General features: G+C 38.8%; 4 protein-coding genes across 4 annotated transcripts; 1 reads left to right on the forward strand and 3 right to left on the reverse strand.

The window, feature by feature from the left end:
- Positions 1-239: 239 nt before the first annotated feature.
- Positions 240-1,445, reverse strand: L201_004151 (uncharacterized protein; the record flags this gene model as incomplete). The annotated part of the gene is made up of 2 exons (XM_066219899.1): positions 240-516; positions 607-1,445. The coding sequence occupies 2 exons, from the start codon at positions 1,443-1,445 to the stop codon at positions 240-242; spliced, it is 1,116 nt and encodes a 371-aa protein (XP_066075996.1).
- A 1,946-nt stretch (positions 1,446-3,391) lies between these two features.
- L201_004152 (uncharacterized protein) lies at positions 3,392-6,160 on the reverse strand (the record flags this gene model as incomplete). The annotated part of the gene is made up of 4 exons (XM_066219900.1): positions 3,392-3,760; positions 3,826-4,030; positions 4,095-5,191; positions 5,261-6,160. 4 exons carry the CDS (start codon positions 6,158-6,160, stop codon positions 3,392-3,394), a joined length of 2,571 nt encoding a protein of 856 aa, XP_066075997.1.
- A 4,861-nt stretch (positions 6,161-11,021) lies between these two features.
- L201_004153 (heat shock protein sks2) lies at positions 11,022-13,276 on the reverse strand (the record flags this gene model as incomplete). Its single annotated transcript, XM_066219901.1, has 7 exons — positions 11,022-11,283; positions 11,352-12,488; positions 12,549-12,718; positions 12,788-12,891; positions 12,963-13,028; positions 13,107-13,172; positions 13,237-13,276. The coding sequence occupies 7 exons, from the start codon at positions 13,274-13,276 to the stop codon at positions 11,022-11,024; spliced, it is 1,845 nt and encodes a 614-aa protein (XP_066075998.1).
- Positions 13,277-13,991: 715 nt separating this feature from the next.
- Positions 13,992-15,706, forward strand: L201_004154 (3'(2'),5'-bisphosphate nucleotidase; the record flags this gene model as incomplete). Its single annotated transcript, XM_066219902.1, has 7 exons — positions 13,992-14,074; positions 14,145-14,215; positions 14,303-14,498; positions 14,558-14,625; positions 14,812-15,005; positions 15,140-15,354; positions 15,448-15,706. 7 exons carry the CDS (start codon positions 13,992-13,994, stop codon positions 15,704-15,706), a joined length of 1,086 nt encoding a protein of 361 aa, XP_066075999.1.
- Positions 15,707-15,797: the final 91 nt, after the last annotated feature.

Consider the following 15,797-nt stretch of genomic DNA (forward strand, 5'->3'; position numbering starts at 1 on the left):
GTCAATGTCCTTATAATATACAAGGGTGATTGTCTAAGATATATGTACAAAAAACCACCAGACTAGATGATTCATCAATCGGATGTCCGTCATCTTCAACTGACTATGATTACGAAAATACCAAAAAACATCCTGTTCCGCCATGATTCATTTCCTAATAATACAAGCTAAAATATTGACACAACTATCATCTATTTTCAACTGAGTCAGCTGATTCTTCCACTACTTCCGCTGCTCCTCTATATACATATCAAGCTTATGAATGAGATCAGCAAGCCCAACATCCATCCTATAGGCTCATCGAATAAGAACCCAGGTGATATTTTCCTCCCCGCCGAACTACTCAAGGCTACAGCGCTTAAATTAACAAAGCTTGATCCACAGGCATTATTGACTCTTTCAACAGCCGCTTTGACTAGTGTAGTATTAAAGATTGCGCTAGATGTATTCTCCATATAAGTATTGAGAAGTAATCTCGAACATGATGAGCAAGTTGGTTTGGATGATGAAGGAAGGCTAGAATATAAACAACATGAAAAATCAGCTTTTGATTCACTATCTGACCAAAAAAAAAAAAAAAGGGAGTTTATTGGTTTATCTACTTACGGAATATTATTTGGTAAACTCCATAAATATAAATCATCTGGTTTCTTTTGATATAAAGCATCTAAATAACAATATGAACCTGATTGATCATTTAATAAAGATGAAGATGTTTTCATTAATTTATAATTATTTAAAGATAATTTAGTTTGTTGTATAATTGGATTATTATTATCTCCTCCACAATTTTTATTTGATAATAAACTTGATTGAACTGATGATATCAAATTGTCACATTGTAAATTTGATGGTTTTGGATTTAATGTAAATTTTAATAAATCATTTAAATAACTAAAATTACCCGTTTGTATAGAAGTTGAAACTAATTTTGAATATGATGTTGATGTTGTTAATAGTAATGAAAATGGTAAACAATTTGTAAAATCATCATTTGTGATTAAAGAACTTAAAAATATCATACATCCTCCACTTAGACTATTAGATATTGATAAATCCAGTGGAACTGGTATAGGCTTAGATAGACTCGTCGGTACAGTCGTAGGTGGTAAAGGTAACGATGAAGTTGAAGTAGAAGTAGAATTTGAGATTGTTGAGTTTGTAGTATTATTCGTTGTTGTTGAAGTAGATGATTCAGATCTTGGACCAAGATGTATTCCTGTTGATTCATTGCGACGATCTATGCCTGTTGACTGATGCTGTTCTTCATCGTTTGGAATATGCAGTATTTTGACGGAAGGTGGTATAGATATCTCGTCTACTTCATGGTGTATCCTTCTCGCAGGATCGTTCGATCTGTGTTTCGATCTTATACCATGATCATGTGCAGATGCGTTTGACATCATGATGCCTAAGACTAACGATACTACGAATTGAGCTTTCATGTTGGCGGTTGATGTTTATTTGGAGTTGAGGGAAGAGCGGGCTCTTGAGATTCTGGGAAATAAAGTCTCGTTAAAAATGAGTGTATTGATCGAAGGTGGTCGATTACCAGTTTATATTAAGCAGTCGAATTATAGAAAGTTGGTAAACGGTTTGTTAATCATTGGACATCAAGTTGTGTCGAATACCTAATAATAAAGATATCTGAAGATAAGGAGAGAGATCGTTAATGAATGAACAACAACATACAAAAGAGAGATTCTAGCATTCTCGTTCATTGGTTCATGTCAAATAAACTACCATGATATCCCTCGAAATATCCCTCAAACAACTCTCCGTCTTTGAAAGAACCTTCAACCAATAAAGGGTTACCTCGACTTTCACTTGACTTGCAACCACCGTCTAAAACGAACAATACAATGAGATCTCATGTATTTTTAACCAAGAATAACGCTTTGATACTCTATTTCTCCTCCTTTTCCCTTAACGCACAGACCATATAACACCATCAAAAGGATCCAAGCTCACTTACAATTTAAGCCCCGATTTGATCCTTCTTCCTAATTATATTCAATGTTAAAGCTTCAAATCCAGGTCTAGACTCCCAGCTATAGTGATGACAAGTTGATGGTTGATCGCACAGACCTTTTTCCAGCTATCCCGTAGATGTTTGACGTGCTGTAACTAAAAAGATATTATGTCTTAAATCAACATGATTAAAGTCTGTAATGCGTAATGAAAGAAGAAGATCACATCAATCATCTTTCTTTGTACAATGTAATTTTAGTTCAAGTTAGAGTCGACATGTTGATCATCATTTTCGACCTTTTCGTTTGAATTAGTCTCCCCTCTCCCAAACCTATACAACAACAACATTGAACATCCATTATACTTATATCGCTAAAAAAACAGGGAATGAGAGAGGAACCAAACATTTCTGTATTTATGCGCTATCGGATGATCGGTTGTTCACTCAGGGACCAGTGAAGAAAAGCTTAAGGGACGCCACTAATATGATATGTTCTGGACTTGGACTTTTTATCAAAACGCGTGTTTGGGTCATTCGATTCAGTCTAGGACACCGTAGTACTTGCTAATTTACAAAATGCTGCAATCATAAATATTCAAAGTTCGAGAGATAAGATAAAAATTGGACGAGGTAAACTATTCTATTCAACCGCTTGTGATATATGTCACTTTTCTAGTAGGAGCGGATAAATTGTAAAACGTGAAAAAAAAAAAGTCATGATTATCAATTTATTTTGCATGTTTCATATATAAATTGTTTACTTGATTCTTCTCTCTGCTTTTTTCCCCGTTCTTATACTAGATAATAATGAGATTTATCTGTTCTACTCTTAATCATTAATTTTTCACTTCTTTTTGTCTTTTTAATCATTAATCCTTTCTTTTTGATTATACTTGATTTATGATTATTCTTTCTTGTTTATTTTAGATTATTCCAAGGCAAAGGAACTATTGGTCTATATCGATGCAAAAGAGAAAATATACTTGATCAAAGCGGGAAAAGGATTTGGAAAACAAAAGAAGAGTAAAAGAAAATCGAAGAATAATTGTCATCCTGCCATAAAACCTCCAACTAACTACCAGCACCCAAAAGCCCCAAAATGATTTCTGATCGTGTATGTAGAAACAACAATGGGATACCAACAAAGAAAAGAAAGGGAAAGAGAAAGAGAAAGAGAAAGTATTGATACAAATGTGAAATCTAATGGGTATAAAGGATTGATGTAGAAAAAAAAGCAAGAGATAAGGTCCGTGTATGATTGTTAATTCTAAATCTTGTTGATAAATGCGTGTATATGTTTGTGTATATTGAAATAAAAGAAATCGTTAAATTGTAAAGTGTATTTTGTAGTCGTTAAATTGAGTTCGTTAAATGTTTGGTTTATTTCGGTTCACTTATCCAGTCGTGTGTTTTCTTCGGTTACTCCCCTTCTTCATCGATTTTACCAACAATTGATCCAGCTCCAGCACCCATAACAATAATACCATTATTATTATTATTATCTTTTCTTTTCCTTGATTTACCATTGTTTTCATTTATACCAGTTGCAGAAGCAGGTGCAGATTGTCTTCTTCTTTTCTTTTTTGGTGCTGTCTGTGTCGTTCCATCTTCTTCACCACTTGCGATTCTACCACGTGTATTGGTATTAGAAGGTAAAGGTGCATTAGGATGTGAAAATCCTGTTTTACCCATAAATGCTATACCTAATCTAAGTAAGGGATCAGATGAATGGAATTTTGCAGGTAAGAAAACTATCGGTAATCTTGTTTCACAAGGTAAGTGGAATCCCTATACGCATACAAGTCAGCAAATAATGTATGTGTTTCAACATTGGAACAGTATAGCAAACTTACAACTCCCTCAGCATGTAATCCTTGAACCATGTTAACATAAGGTGCTAATCTTTCCGGTGGTTCGTTGCATAGTACCATACCCATCGTTATTGGTACTAAACCTTCTCTAGCAAGATGCGAAACAGGTATCATAGTACTTGTGCAACTTTCTACAGGATGTTGATTCAGAGGATATGTCAAAGTTTGTGGCCAAAGTTGTGATTGCCTATAAATACAATATTAGTTTATCTTCACGTGTTGAGACATTCACATAGAGGCATTGAACTCACCATAAATGCTCCGTATCTTTCTCACCAACAACAAGAATAGGAAATTTGCCTCCGCCTCTACCTCTAACTTCTAAATCACCTCGCCATATACCTGCTTTACCATCTGTGAGACTTTCGAAACAAGGTTTGAAAAACATACACATTGGTGGGGGTGGAATGAATTCGACCGGTGGCATGGATAATTGAGATGGTCTATTTTTCTGTGAAACAGGTCTATGAGGTTGCAACTGGGATTGTGGTTGTTGATGTGGATGTACAGGTGAACTCGAAGCGATTGGTGAAGGTCCAGTCCCAGCAAAAGTAGAGGTCAAAGATCCAGCTGTAACATATGGTGAAGTCATAGAAACAGGAGAAAGCGTGTTGGTGGGTTTACTATTACTAGTTCTTCTACCAGGTGGAGATTGTGAAGAATCAGTTTCAGGAGTTGGGAATTGATAAGTTGATGATTGTTGAGTAGGTGCATTTACTGAATTACTGAATTCTGGTGTAACAGCTGAATTTAAATTCGATATCTGAGAAGCAGCGGCGACGTTCATAGCTCTTTCAGTTTCAACAGTACCCTCTTCCATTGAAGCTAAGATCTCATCTATACTTTTAAAATTCGATTCCTCCCCATTATCTGTTTTAGCTAGAGAGGTTCGTCTTGCTGAAAGCGCTTCAGTAGTCAAATCGGCATTCATAGGGAATGGGAAACCGCCAGATGTATTCCTCTGCGTTTGATTCTGGTTGTGATTCTGGTTCTCGCTTGTTCCGTTTCCACCAAATAAAGCGTTGGTATTCCAACCACTTGGTGTGAGATTCATCCACTGGGAAACATCGGGTTCTCTGAGAGGAGTGGAAGGTCCATAGACCGGAGTGGGTGCGAAAGCGTTCGCAGATTCCGTGGGAGCAGGGGCATTTGGGATGTTTCCTGACCCGTAAGCTCCCAACAGACCAGTGAATATGACTGGTTCCCAGTGTCTAACACTGAGATTGTATAGGTGTTGAAGAGCCATAGCTGATTGAGCAGAAGGATTAGGTACTCGATCGTCGGGACCAGGTTCAGAAGGCATAGAAAGAGCTATGACTATGCTGGGCCATAAGCATTGGCTCGTGACCTAGATGGGCAAGTATGATCAGCTTTTCGATACAATCAGGGTCGTTTGAATATGTGCGTCAGAGCTTACCAATTCTCCTCCGCCTCGTCTCCATACTTCCTGCAATATCCTTGCCACCGTAATTTGACCTACACCGTCTACTTCAACCACACTAGCCAAAGCAGTTCTCCACGCTAGATCTGCTCCTAATTGTACGACTCTGGTAGGATTCTGTTCTATGTGTGGTAATCTCGGAGGGGCGGGTATAGATGCTTGGATTCTGAATGGATCTGGGTGTTGCTGAATAGGCTGAGGGTCTGATAGGGGATCCGATTTAGCTCGAGGAGCTGGTATTTCTGTAGTAGACGGCTGTTTTGGTGATGCAATGATGGGTTTAACTTTTCCAAGGTTAGAAGGTATGATCTTGTTCGGTGATGGTTTTCCTTCTGTATCAAAGTTGAGCAAAGTCTCCCAATCCACTGACCCAGCTGGTAAATTTGCACCACTGGTAACCCCATTACCACCAGCTATTTCTACGTTGAAGCCTGGAAAGGTTTCTAATGCTGAACCCCAATCAAATCCATTCGCACTCGGAGTACCACCCATGACCCAAGGGAAAAGATTTCCTGCACTACCACTACCGGGAGTTGTAGCTGGCGGGTAGGATGACCTCCTACGTGTCAAAGCGGACTTGAGTGAATTAACTTGAGGGGGTACGAGAGAAAGGAAAGGTAATGGTGCAGGGGAATTATTGGCTGATGTAGCAGTTATAGGAGGTTGAGCTAAAGGATGTTGACTACTAGGGGTAGCAGATGAAGAGGCAGATGTTGCGCCAGGAGTGGAAGATGATAAGTAGTGGTTTGGAGATGAGGATGGAGAATTTGCTACAGGCGAACTTGTGGTAGCTGTCCTTCGTGGTTGAGAACTTTTAGTGGGCGACTGTTGAGCAGGAGGTAGATAAAGGGAGAAAGATTCGTTTCCATGTTCCATGATCATAAAGGAAGGTCCGTATGGTGTTTTTCAAACAAGATCGTTGTGATTTAAAGATGGGTATCCAGGTGTAGAAAGAATTGGATAAATAAGGCAGAAATTTTTTTCTCGTCAGCTTCCATCTTCTTTCACTTTTGGCGAATAAATGAAATATGAGATGGGGTAACAAGTGGTAGTGATGTCTATGACGACAATAATGGTGGAAATGAGAAATAAGAAAAAGTCGTGTTTGAGTAGAACAATATAGAAATTGTGAAGGAGGGAAAGAGCGGTTTTGTTATTTGTTGTGTATATTTTGGATTAGAACAAATAAAGGGCGAGAGGAACCCGTTTCTGCCAACCAGCTGATCTCACAGTACAAGTCTCGTTGCTGATGGCCGGAACAGCAGGAATGGGGAGAATCAATGAAAATAGAGGAATAACGTGCTGTGGTCGTGTAAGGGGTGTGTAGTTATGACGATGTTCACAATATAATGAGTTCCTTTCAGAATGATGAATGATGTTGATGAAGGTCTAAGCTGAAACCAATGACCTTAATTGCCTGATTGTTGTTTTTTCCCTTCCTTTACCCCATTTGTTGGAATCCCAATAAACTCCCCGACGAGACAAAGCATAAAAGTCTAGGCCAAAGTAACAGTATCAAGGAAATATGGTACTTACGCTTTTCAGTATGCTCTCATGGTGATCAATTATCATTCCATTGCTATTATAATCGTTTGAACTGGGTGATCCTTTTTCCTTGATAGATTCGATGGTACTGATTCGGGGTGATATCGAAGTTGACATTATCGATAAAAAAGTCCTCGTTTTCTGGACGGACCCGTTTGATGATAAAGTCTATACACTTAACTATGCTTAAGCCATAAATATTACAATGGAAATAATGATAATGGGAATGAAAGGAATGTATGGTTGAATGATATGGATGAATGGATCAAAGGAAATACAGTATGGAAAAAAGTGAGTATCGTTTGTATGATGATATACGGTGACTGTTTTATGAGAGATCTTCCTTGTCAGGAATTTGAATATCACCTCTCGGTTTGAAGTGTTGGAATTGGAATTTGTATTAGAATTTGAATTCTCGGCGCCGGCCGGCTAACTTTGTTTTGCGTCTTATGATTCAGCTACTAGTACTACGACTAACTGGGCATTGACTAGTTTTGCTATGTTCCCACGTTCCTTTCCGCAGTGTGGTCGGTGTTGTGGTCGTTATCGTATGATAATGCTATGGTATGCTGGCAATGTAAAGTCATGGAATGTACTGCTACGGTATGTTCTATAGAGAATGGAAAGAAAGATAATTCTCGAAAAAAAGAAAGGAATTTAAGATTGATACATATCTTATTTATTTGCCGCTATTATTATTGATTCTGAAATTGGCAGCTGAGCATTCAAACATCTAACAGGAATGTCATATCATGTGTTACCTTTAAAAAAAACAACAACGGTTCGGTATGTTTAGCACGATTACCGTACGTGCAGAAATTCTTTTTTTGGTTTGTTTTTGGAAATTAAACTTTCCTGGAAATACGCACTACCCAGAATTGCGAGAACAAAGATTTCCTTCCTCTTTTGATTCTTCATACTCTCTAAGATTATTCTCTATACCATTCCGGGCCATGTTGGTGTTACAGAATGAAGCTAAAGGAAAACCCAAATTTGTGTCTAATTTTGGTCTAGCTGCTCTAAAGTCTACCCTGCATTCAAGACTCCCGATATCTTCGGCCGGCACGTTCAGTCAGTGGGGTTCCTACATGATTTACATCCTGTTTATGCCTAATCCATCAACTGATAAAAGAACGAAAGATTTTTTCGGTATAAAATATCTCCGTACTCGTATAGAATCTGTATCATGACATCCTTACTTCTCTCCTCTTCGCTTTAAACCCTTTTACTCCCTCGATGATTTTATCGGCAGAAGGAATGCATATCGCCATTATAAAACCTCTCATTTTGACAAATAAATCAGATGTAAACAGAGAGATATGTTATCGGCAAAATCGATTGGTAGAGTACCGGTTGAACATCGAAAATCACTATCTTTACGTTAAATCCTTTACGTGAACAAAAAATGGGACAATCACCTAAAATGGGCAAGTGACGTCGAGGCTTTTTAGTACAGGTGCTATATACCCAGGCAAACACTTCAGGGTAAACAGCAAGGAGAGAAAAACACGAGAGTCCAGAATTGATTCCAGCAAGTCTTGTCTTGACTCCTGCTTTGTATCCCCTGGACAGGTAAAGAAACCATTATATATTTCAGGGCGAAAAGAGCGGTATGTACGTCACTGCGACTGCGCTGGGAAGAGATAAAACGGTGGAGGTTGAGAGGGGTCATTCAAAAGGCAAGCTACGGAACACTTTAGAGGGGAAAAAAACCGAACAAACACAAAACACCAATTGAGTCGCCGTACAGCTCTATCTTTCAAAGGCTATTTAGGCATATCTCATAAATGGCAAAATCGCTCAAACAATCCGTAAACGTTTTTAGGTAATGGGACGGTATGGGAACAAGGAACAGCATATCTATATCGTGGATGTTCATGCTAAAATTGGTGACAAAAGAACATTTCGTCAAACTCATTTTGTACATATAGCAAATGATATCAGGTCGTGGTGACAACATGCTATGAACGTGACTTGTCTGATGGTGACATACCTCTTTTATCATATTGAGCTGTCATTTGCAAGCTTCTACTCACCAATCGCCGTAACTCCCATAGTGAGTACGGCATGGTCTATTCCTTTTCGGATGTTTGATCTGTTCAACCTTCATGCAGATCACCGTATGGTTGTAAAGCTGCTTGCGGTAATAATCTCTTTCGTGCTAGCTTACGGGAATGGTCATTTTGTCAAAACAATACGTAAAACGCACGTTGATTTTCTACAATACACACACACACAAACACACAGACCTCCCTTTTGTAACGCAAATACAATAGCGCCATTTTCCCATCAAATTCCGATGACTGCATATTACTTGACATCAAAAAAAGATCGTCGGAACCTCCACCGACAACGAAATTCAAAAGGTTGGCTTCTGTTTCTCGATGAAATGAGTTGATGAAAAGGTATTAGGTATATACATAACATGGATGTATCGAAAGAAAAAGAACCAAAAGTGAAAAACTACAGCACCCGGGATTCCCAAGTGGTCCCCTACCTTGGTACTAACAGAGCGATAGGCAACTTAAACTGCGCCGAGCAGACGAGAGGCGGTGCTTTATACCTTCTATGGCCGTAGATGAAAGCTAAGATCTTTTGCGTTGTATATATAGCTTTCATCCGTTGAGAACGGAGTGTAGCTTCTCAATCGCAATTTCGCTTCAACATGATATATCGGTATATCGTCCTTGACTTCAACAGGCTATATGAAGGTTTAGTCTGTTTCGCATCTTTATGCTTAAATCATCATTGAGATCATTCATGATTTGACCGGTGATAGCTGGCCAAAGACTACAGAATACTGCGTTGAACCGCTGGGCATTTAACAGATTTACTAACTTACCCAATATTGTGATAACTAACAGACAGGCAGCAGGTGATGATGAACATTAGATGGACTGTGAGAAGGATAATTCAGGTACAACTGGTTATGCTATTCCGCTAAATTAACATGTTTTAAATAGGCGGTAGCTGTAAACGTGCTGAAGTATATTTAGAATCGATAAACTATGTAAATCTTGTAGGTCCTAGTTTGTTTGACTCCTATGAAGCTGACTCGGAAGGCAAGTTATCATTGACACCCACAAAGCCTCAGCCAAGCTGGTAAAGTGGATATGTTGGTCTTCTGTATCATTGTAATGATACGCCATCGTAGTTGTAAACTAAATTTCGAAGTTGAATCTATAATAACGTATCGTGAAATTGTGTATCTGATGGAGTGACTGACCATTGTTCCTTACACTTGCCCTGTAGCTAGTCTACAATTCTCACGTTAATATCTCTCTACCACTCATCTACTAAGCGAAGGAGTTCAGTGAAAATCTGTCTCACCAAAATACCATGAACAGTAACGATGTTTGATTTATGTTGTACACAGACGATTTGGAAGAGAATTGATATTGATCAATTACATGTACTTGGAACAGACATGTCCTGCGACGAGCTCTTTTCAAGTCCAACGAAAGTTCTCGCATGTGATGAATCAGGGTACATTAATTATAGTCATATCGTTTGACTTGTTATTATAAAATCAAATTCATGGCCAATCTTCCGGTCAAGGAGAAAATAATTCCAACAACTTCAGCGATATTGGGATTGTTACATGCCAAAGATTTCACCTGCCCGATCTTGTTTTCCATGTCATTCACAACTTGATATGCTCAGGTCCGCTATATAGGATGATGGATGGTCAATCTGTTCAGCTTTACGTCTCTGATGTTATATAATATCAATGGAATTACGTATATATATTTACATGATTCGGTCTTACGATCCACGTTCACATATTTTGTAAAAGTAAATCCGCCAAACCCATTCATTATGCGAGTAATTCCACTCTTTCGACCAACTGATTAATCATGAATGCAAAGCGTTAAACGTTGTCATGACAATGCAAGCCAATAGAATGCGAACACGCTATCACTGATGAACTGCAAATCAGATTAGAAAGATGTTTTATTCATCTCGGGCCCATTTGTCTTTGTTATCCTATACAAAATGAATACGAGAAGAGATATTTTATTTTATTTGTATAAAAATAATTAAATACCTAAATTATTTAAATGCAATAATATAATTGTTGATTGTAATGCAAAGATATGCAATGCAGGTAGAAAAAGGTAGAAGAAAGAAAAAAGCTAATCTAATTGATATAAAGAAAGGAAACCACTAAAATAAACGTTCAAGTGAACATTTATCGAGCGGAAGCCATAGCTTTTTGCATAGCTCTCTTAACACCTAATTGAGCTTTCTTAAGTTGATCAGCGGTAGCATCTTCTTGTTCAAGAACTTCAAGAGCTTTAGCGATTTCTGATTCAACAGCACCTCTTGCTCCTCTCTTGATTTTAGCAGCGAGTTCAGGAGCAGAGATTGATTGTTCACAAGTGTGTAAGTAAGCTTCAAGATCTGATTTAGCTTCGTGTCGAGCAGAGAAATCTTTATCGGCGTTCTTGAATCTATAGTGATACGAATATTAGTATGAAGATTCGTCAGGGTGAATGAAAACATCGAAAATATTACTCACTGCTCGGCGTCTTTAATCATAGCTTGGATTTCTTCTGATGAAAGTCTACCAACAGAATTTTGGATGGTGATTTGAGCTTTTCGGCCTGAAGCTCTGTCTTGAGCAGATACTTTCAAGAGACCGTTGGCATCAACTTCAAAGGTACAAACTAATTCGGCTTGACCTCTTGGCATTGGTGGGATACCTGAAAGTTCGAATTCACCTAAAAGTCTGTTATCTTTACATTGGGTTCTTTCACCTTCGTATACAGGGAACATGACGGTGGTTTGGTTGTCTTCAACGGTGGTGAAAACTCTAGATTTGTTGGATGGGATAGGAGTGTTTCTTGGGAGTACAACACCGAAGATATCACCTTGCATGGCAACACCCAAAGAAAGAGGAGCAACATCGAGTAATAAAAGATCGGCGGTTTTGTCGGAGGTTTGACCGGTAAGAACGGCGGCTTGGACGGCGGCACCGTAAGCAACAGCTTCATCAGGGTTGATGGATTTGTTGAGTTGTCGGCCGTCGAAAAGATCGGAAACGAGAGATTGGATTTTAGGAATTCGGGTAGAACCACCAACGAGGACAATGTCATCGACTTTAGCGGCTGGAATTTTAGAGTCTTTGAGGACTTTCTCTACTGGTTCAATGGTAGATTTGAAGGCAACAGCGTTGATTTCTTCGAATCTAGCTCTGGTGATGTTGGCAGAGAAATCTTCACCTTGGTAAAGGGAGTCGACTTCAACGGTGGTTTGGGTAACGGAAGAGAGGGTTCTCTTGGCTCTTTCACAAGCTGATCTCAATCTTCGGATAGCTCTTGGATCTTCAGAGATATCGTGCTTGGTCTTTCGTTTGAATTCAGCTTTGAAGTGTTCGAGAAGGGTGTTATCGAAATCTTCACCACCTAAGTGGGTGTCACCAGCGGTGGCTTTAACTGAGAAGACTTTACCGGTGATAGATAAGAGAGAAACATCGAAAGTTCCACCTCCTAAATCGAAAATGAGGACATTTCGTTCTTCTTTGGTTTTTTCATCAAGACCGTAAGCAATGGCAGCAGCGGTAGGTTCGTTGATGATTCTGAGAACTTCGAGACCAGCGATGGTACCGGCATCTTTGGTGGCGAGACGTTGAGAGTCGTTGAAGTAGGCAGGAACGCTGTTTGAGGAACAAGTCAATCTGCGGGCCAAAAATGCGACTAGGGTAATATAAACTCACGTAACAACGGCTTTCTTGACGGTTTTACCAAGTTTAGCTTCGGCAATTTCCTTCATTTTGGTGAGGACCATGGCGGAGATTTCTTGGGGAGAGAAGGTTTTTCTTTCGTTGAGGTAGTCAACTTCTACGAAAGGTGATCCGTCTTTGTCAATGACGGCGAATGGCCAGTGCTAAGAAAAGGGAGTCGTCGTCAGCGCCCATACACAAAGATTGCTAGAAGGATACAAAAAGCTATTCACCTTCATGTCTTTTTTGACATCAGAATCATCGAATCTTCGACCAATCAATCGTTTGGCGTCGAAAACGGTGTTTCTTGGGTTCATAGCAGATTGATTTTTGGCGGCTGCGATAAGTAAAAATTCTTAACATCAATCACTGTTCCTCCTTTTGTATATGAATGAAGCCAAAACTCACCATCACCGATCAATCGTTCACCTTCAGTGAAAGCAACGTATGAAGGAGTGGTTCTGTTACCTTGGTCTAATTATTGAAAATAACGAAACATCAGCACCTAAAACCCTTTGTGATCTACTTCTATGGAAATTTTCTAAAACTAACCATTGGCGATGATTTCAACTCTGTCGTTGGCCCAAACACCAACACATGAGTAGGTGGTACCAAGATCTATCAACGGTTTTAATCAGTATCTGACTAGGTATTCATATGGTGGCCAAAGTCATGTACTTACCGATACCAATAGCACCTTCGAAAACGTCTTCAGCGGACATATTGACTATTTTTTAAGAATGAAAATTTGGCTGTTGAAGGGAAAGGACCTATATTAGTGGCTGAGCTATTTTGTAAGTTGATGTGAAAGAAGTGTATGCTCACCTTTTAGGGGTTAGCCTTTTTAGATATGGAAGAAGAGAGGAAAAGAGGAACAAGTATCGAAATGAGAATTTAAGTTAATTAGAAAGGTAAAGAGAGGATATTCTCTCCAATGCGAGAGTAGCGTGAGTACGGTAGCAGTGTATGGTGGGGCAAGATACTAGATGGTAGTATTCAACCTTGCAAATTTGCAAACGAAAAAAAAAAAGTTGAAAGGGATACTCCGACCTAAATGAAACTTTCCCCTCGGCGTTTTGGCTTAGTGGCGGTATTGCAAGTTGCAGCTATCATTGCACGGACATCACCGTTGACTGTTGATAATCGCATCAAGATCAGATAGCCACGTGGAGGTAAGAGATAATCGGGAATTCAATCATGACGTGCGGTTGGAATTCCAGATAAATAAGAATAAATGAAAGAGGTCCAACTTATTTTCAGACTTACACAGATATACTAACCATAGAGAGAGAGTATTCTGCTTGTCTAATCAGTACAAGTTAATCAATTCACAGTCATTATATGCTAGCTCTGAGAATTTGTAAACTCGTACCGGCTGCCAAGACCACCTCTGCTTCTTATAACAAGTTCTATCCAATCTTACAAAATCTACGCAGAATGTCTACTACCCCTTTACCGTACACCCGACTTGAAGCAGAAACAGAAGTAGCAATCTTATCTGTTTTACGAGCTTGTTACTTGTATGTCCTCCGTTTGAGTTATCTGTATCGTTACCACTACTGCAGCTAGCTGATAAACCTGTACCCTCAGGACCAAAAATGTACAAGATACATTGGTCAACCAAGATACATTGATCAAGAAAGATAAATCACCTGTTACTGGTATGTCATTTGCCTGAGTCTCGAGAGGCAAGCATTTGCTTATTATCGTACTAATATACTGAAACCGTTTACCGCTTCGTGTAATAGTCGCAGATCTTTCAGCTCAATCTTTAATATCTTTACATCTTCAAGCTCACTTCCCCAAGGATCCAATCATCGGTGAAGAAGATACTTCAGAATTGAGAGTAAATGATGGATTAAGAGAAAAGGTTGTTAAACTTGTTAGTGAGGGATTTGATAGAGAAGAAGGGTGGGGTAAAGGTAAAACCTTCAGCGAGGAAGAGTGAGTGTATGGGAACCAAAGCGCAAATCTTATTTAGCTAATATTTCAATCGTCCATAGAGTGTTAAAGGCAATCGATGCTGGTTCAGCTGAAGGCGGAAACAAAGGTCGATTTTGGACTATCGTGAGTTCCCTCATGAGTGTCGACTTAGGTTTTGACTGACTAATTCTTATCCATATACCTATAGGATCCAGGCAAGTCTTTCACCTTCACGATAGCTGAACCCAGATATCTCTTGATATTCTAACTTGGAGCTTAATGGATATGGGATATGTATAGTATCGCTAACTCCATTTTTGTTGTTTTCCAATAGTTGACGGTACATCAGGCTTCATAAGGCACCAGCAATATGCAGTCTGTCTCGCACTTATAGTAGATGGTGAAGTAGAATTAGGTGTAATTGGATGCCCTAATTTAGGTCCAGAACCTGCTAAAATTGGAGAAGAGATTATACCAAATGGTAAAGGTGTTTTGATGGTCGCTGTTAAAGGTCAAGGAAGTTATTCTGTAAGTTATCAAAGTCATTCAGCTCTGAGAAACTTGGCTGTATAACCTCTAAATGGCGGTACGACCAGGACATCTGATATGATGATCACCTTATCTTATTACTAACTTCACGTCATGATCCCACGTCTCGATAGCGACCATTGAATTCAGAGAATTATACCAAATTATCATTACCACCTACGCCACCATCTTCTAATCCGTTGACATTCCTTGAATCTGTTGAATCTGGTCATTCAGCACATTCAATTCAAGCTCGTATTGGTGAATTGTTAGAAGTTAAAAGACCAAGTTTAAGAATGGATAGTCAAGCTAAATATGCTTGTTTAGGTAGAGGTGAAGGTGGTGTATAGTGAGTTGCATACAAAATAAACATATCACGAAAACCATATATATGTTGATGGATTGTCGCTCACTTCATCCATAAATGATATTTTATTCTTAGCCTTCGAATACCAACAAAATATGCAGGTGGTAAAGAATATAATGAAAAGATTTGGGATCATGCATCAGGAAATCTATTGATCCACGAATCAGGTGGTATATGTACAGATATGAATGGTAAACCATTGAACTTTGGTGTAGGTAGAAATTTGAATCAAAATGAAGGTATTGTAGCTGCAGGTAAAGATATACATGCAAAAGCTGTCGAAGCTGTTAAAAAAGCTATTGGAGAACTTGGTCAACAACAAAATAAAGCTTGATTGTAGAAATAAGGAAGTACTGAAGGAATTGGTTGGTTGGTTTAGGTCAATTCTAAAAGCATATAGAAGAAGCATATTATATACAGTATAT

Source organism: Kwoniella dendrophila, chromosome 5, assembly GCF_036810415.1.
Source record: "Kwoniella dendrophila CBS 6074 chromosome 5, complete sequence".
In the NCBI taxonomy this organism is placed as follows: Eukaryota; Fungi; Basidiomycota; class Tremellomycetes; order Tremellales; family Cryptococcaceae; genus Kwoniella; species Kwoniella dendrophila.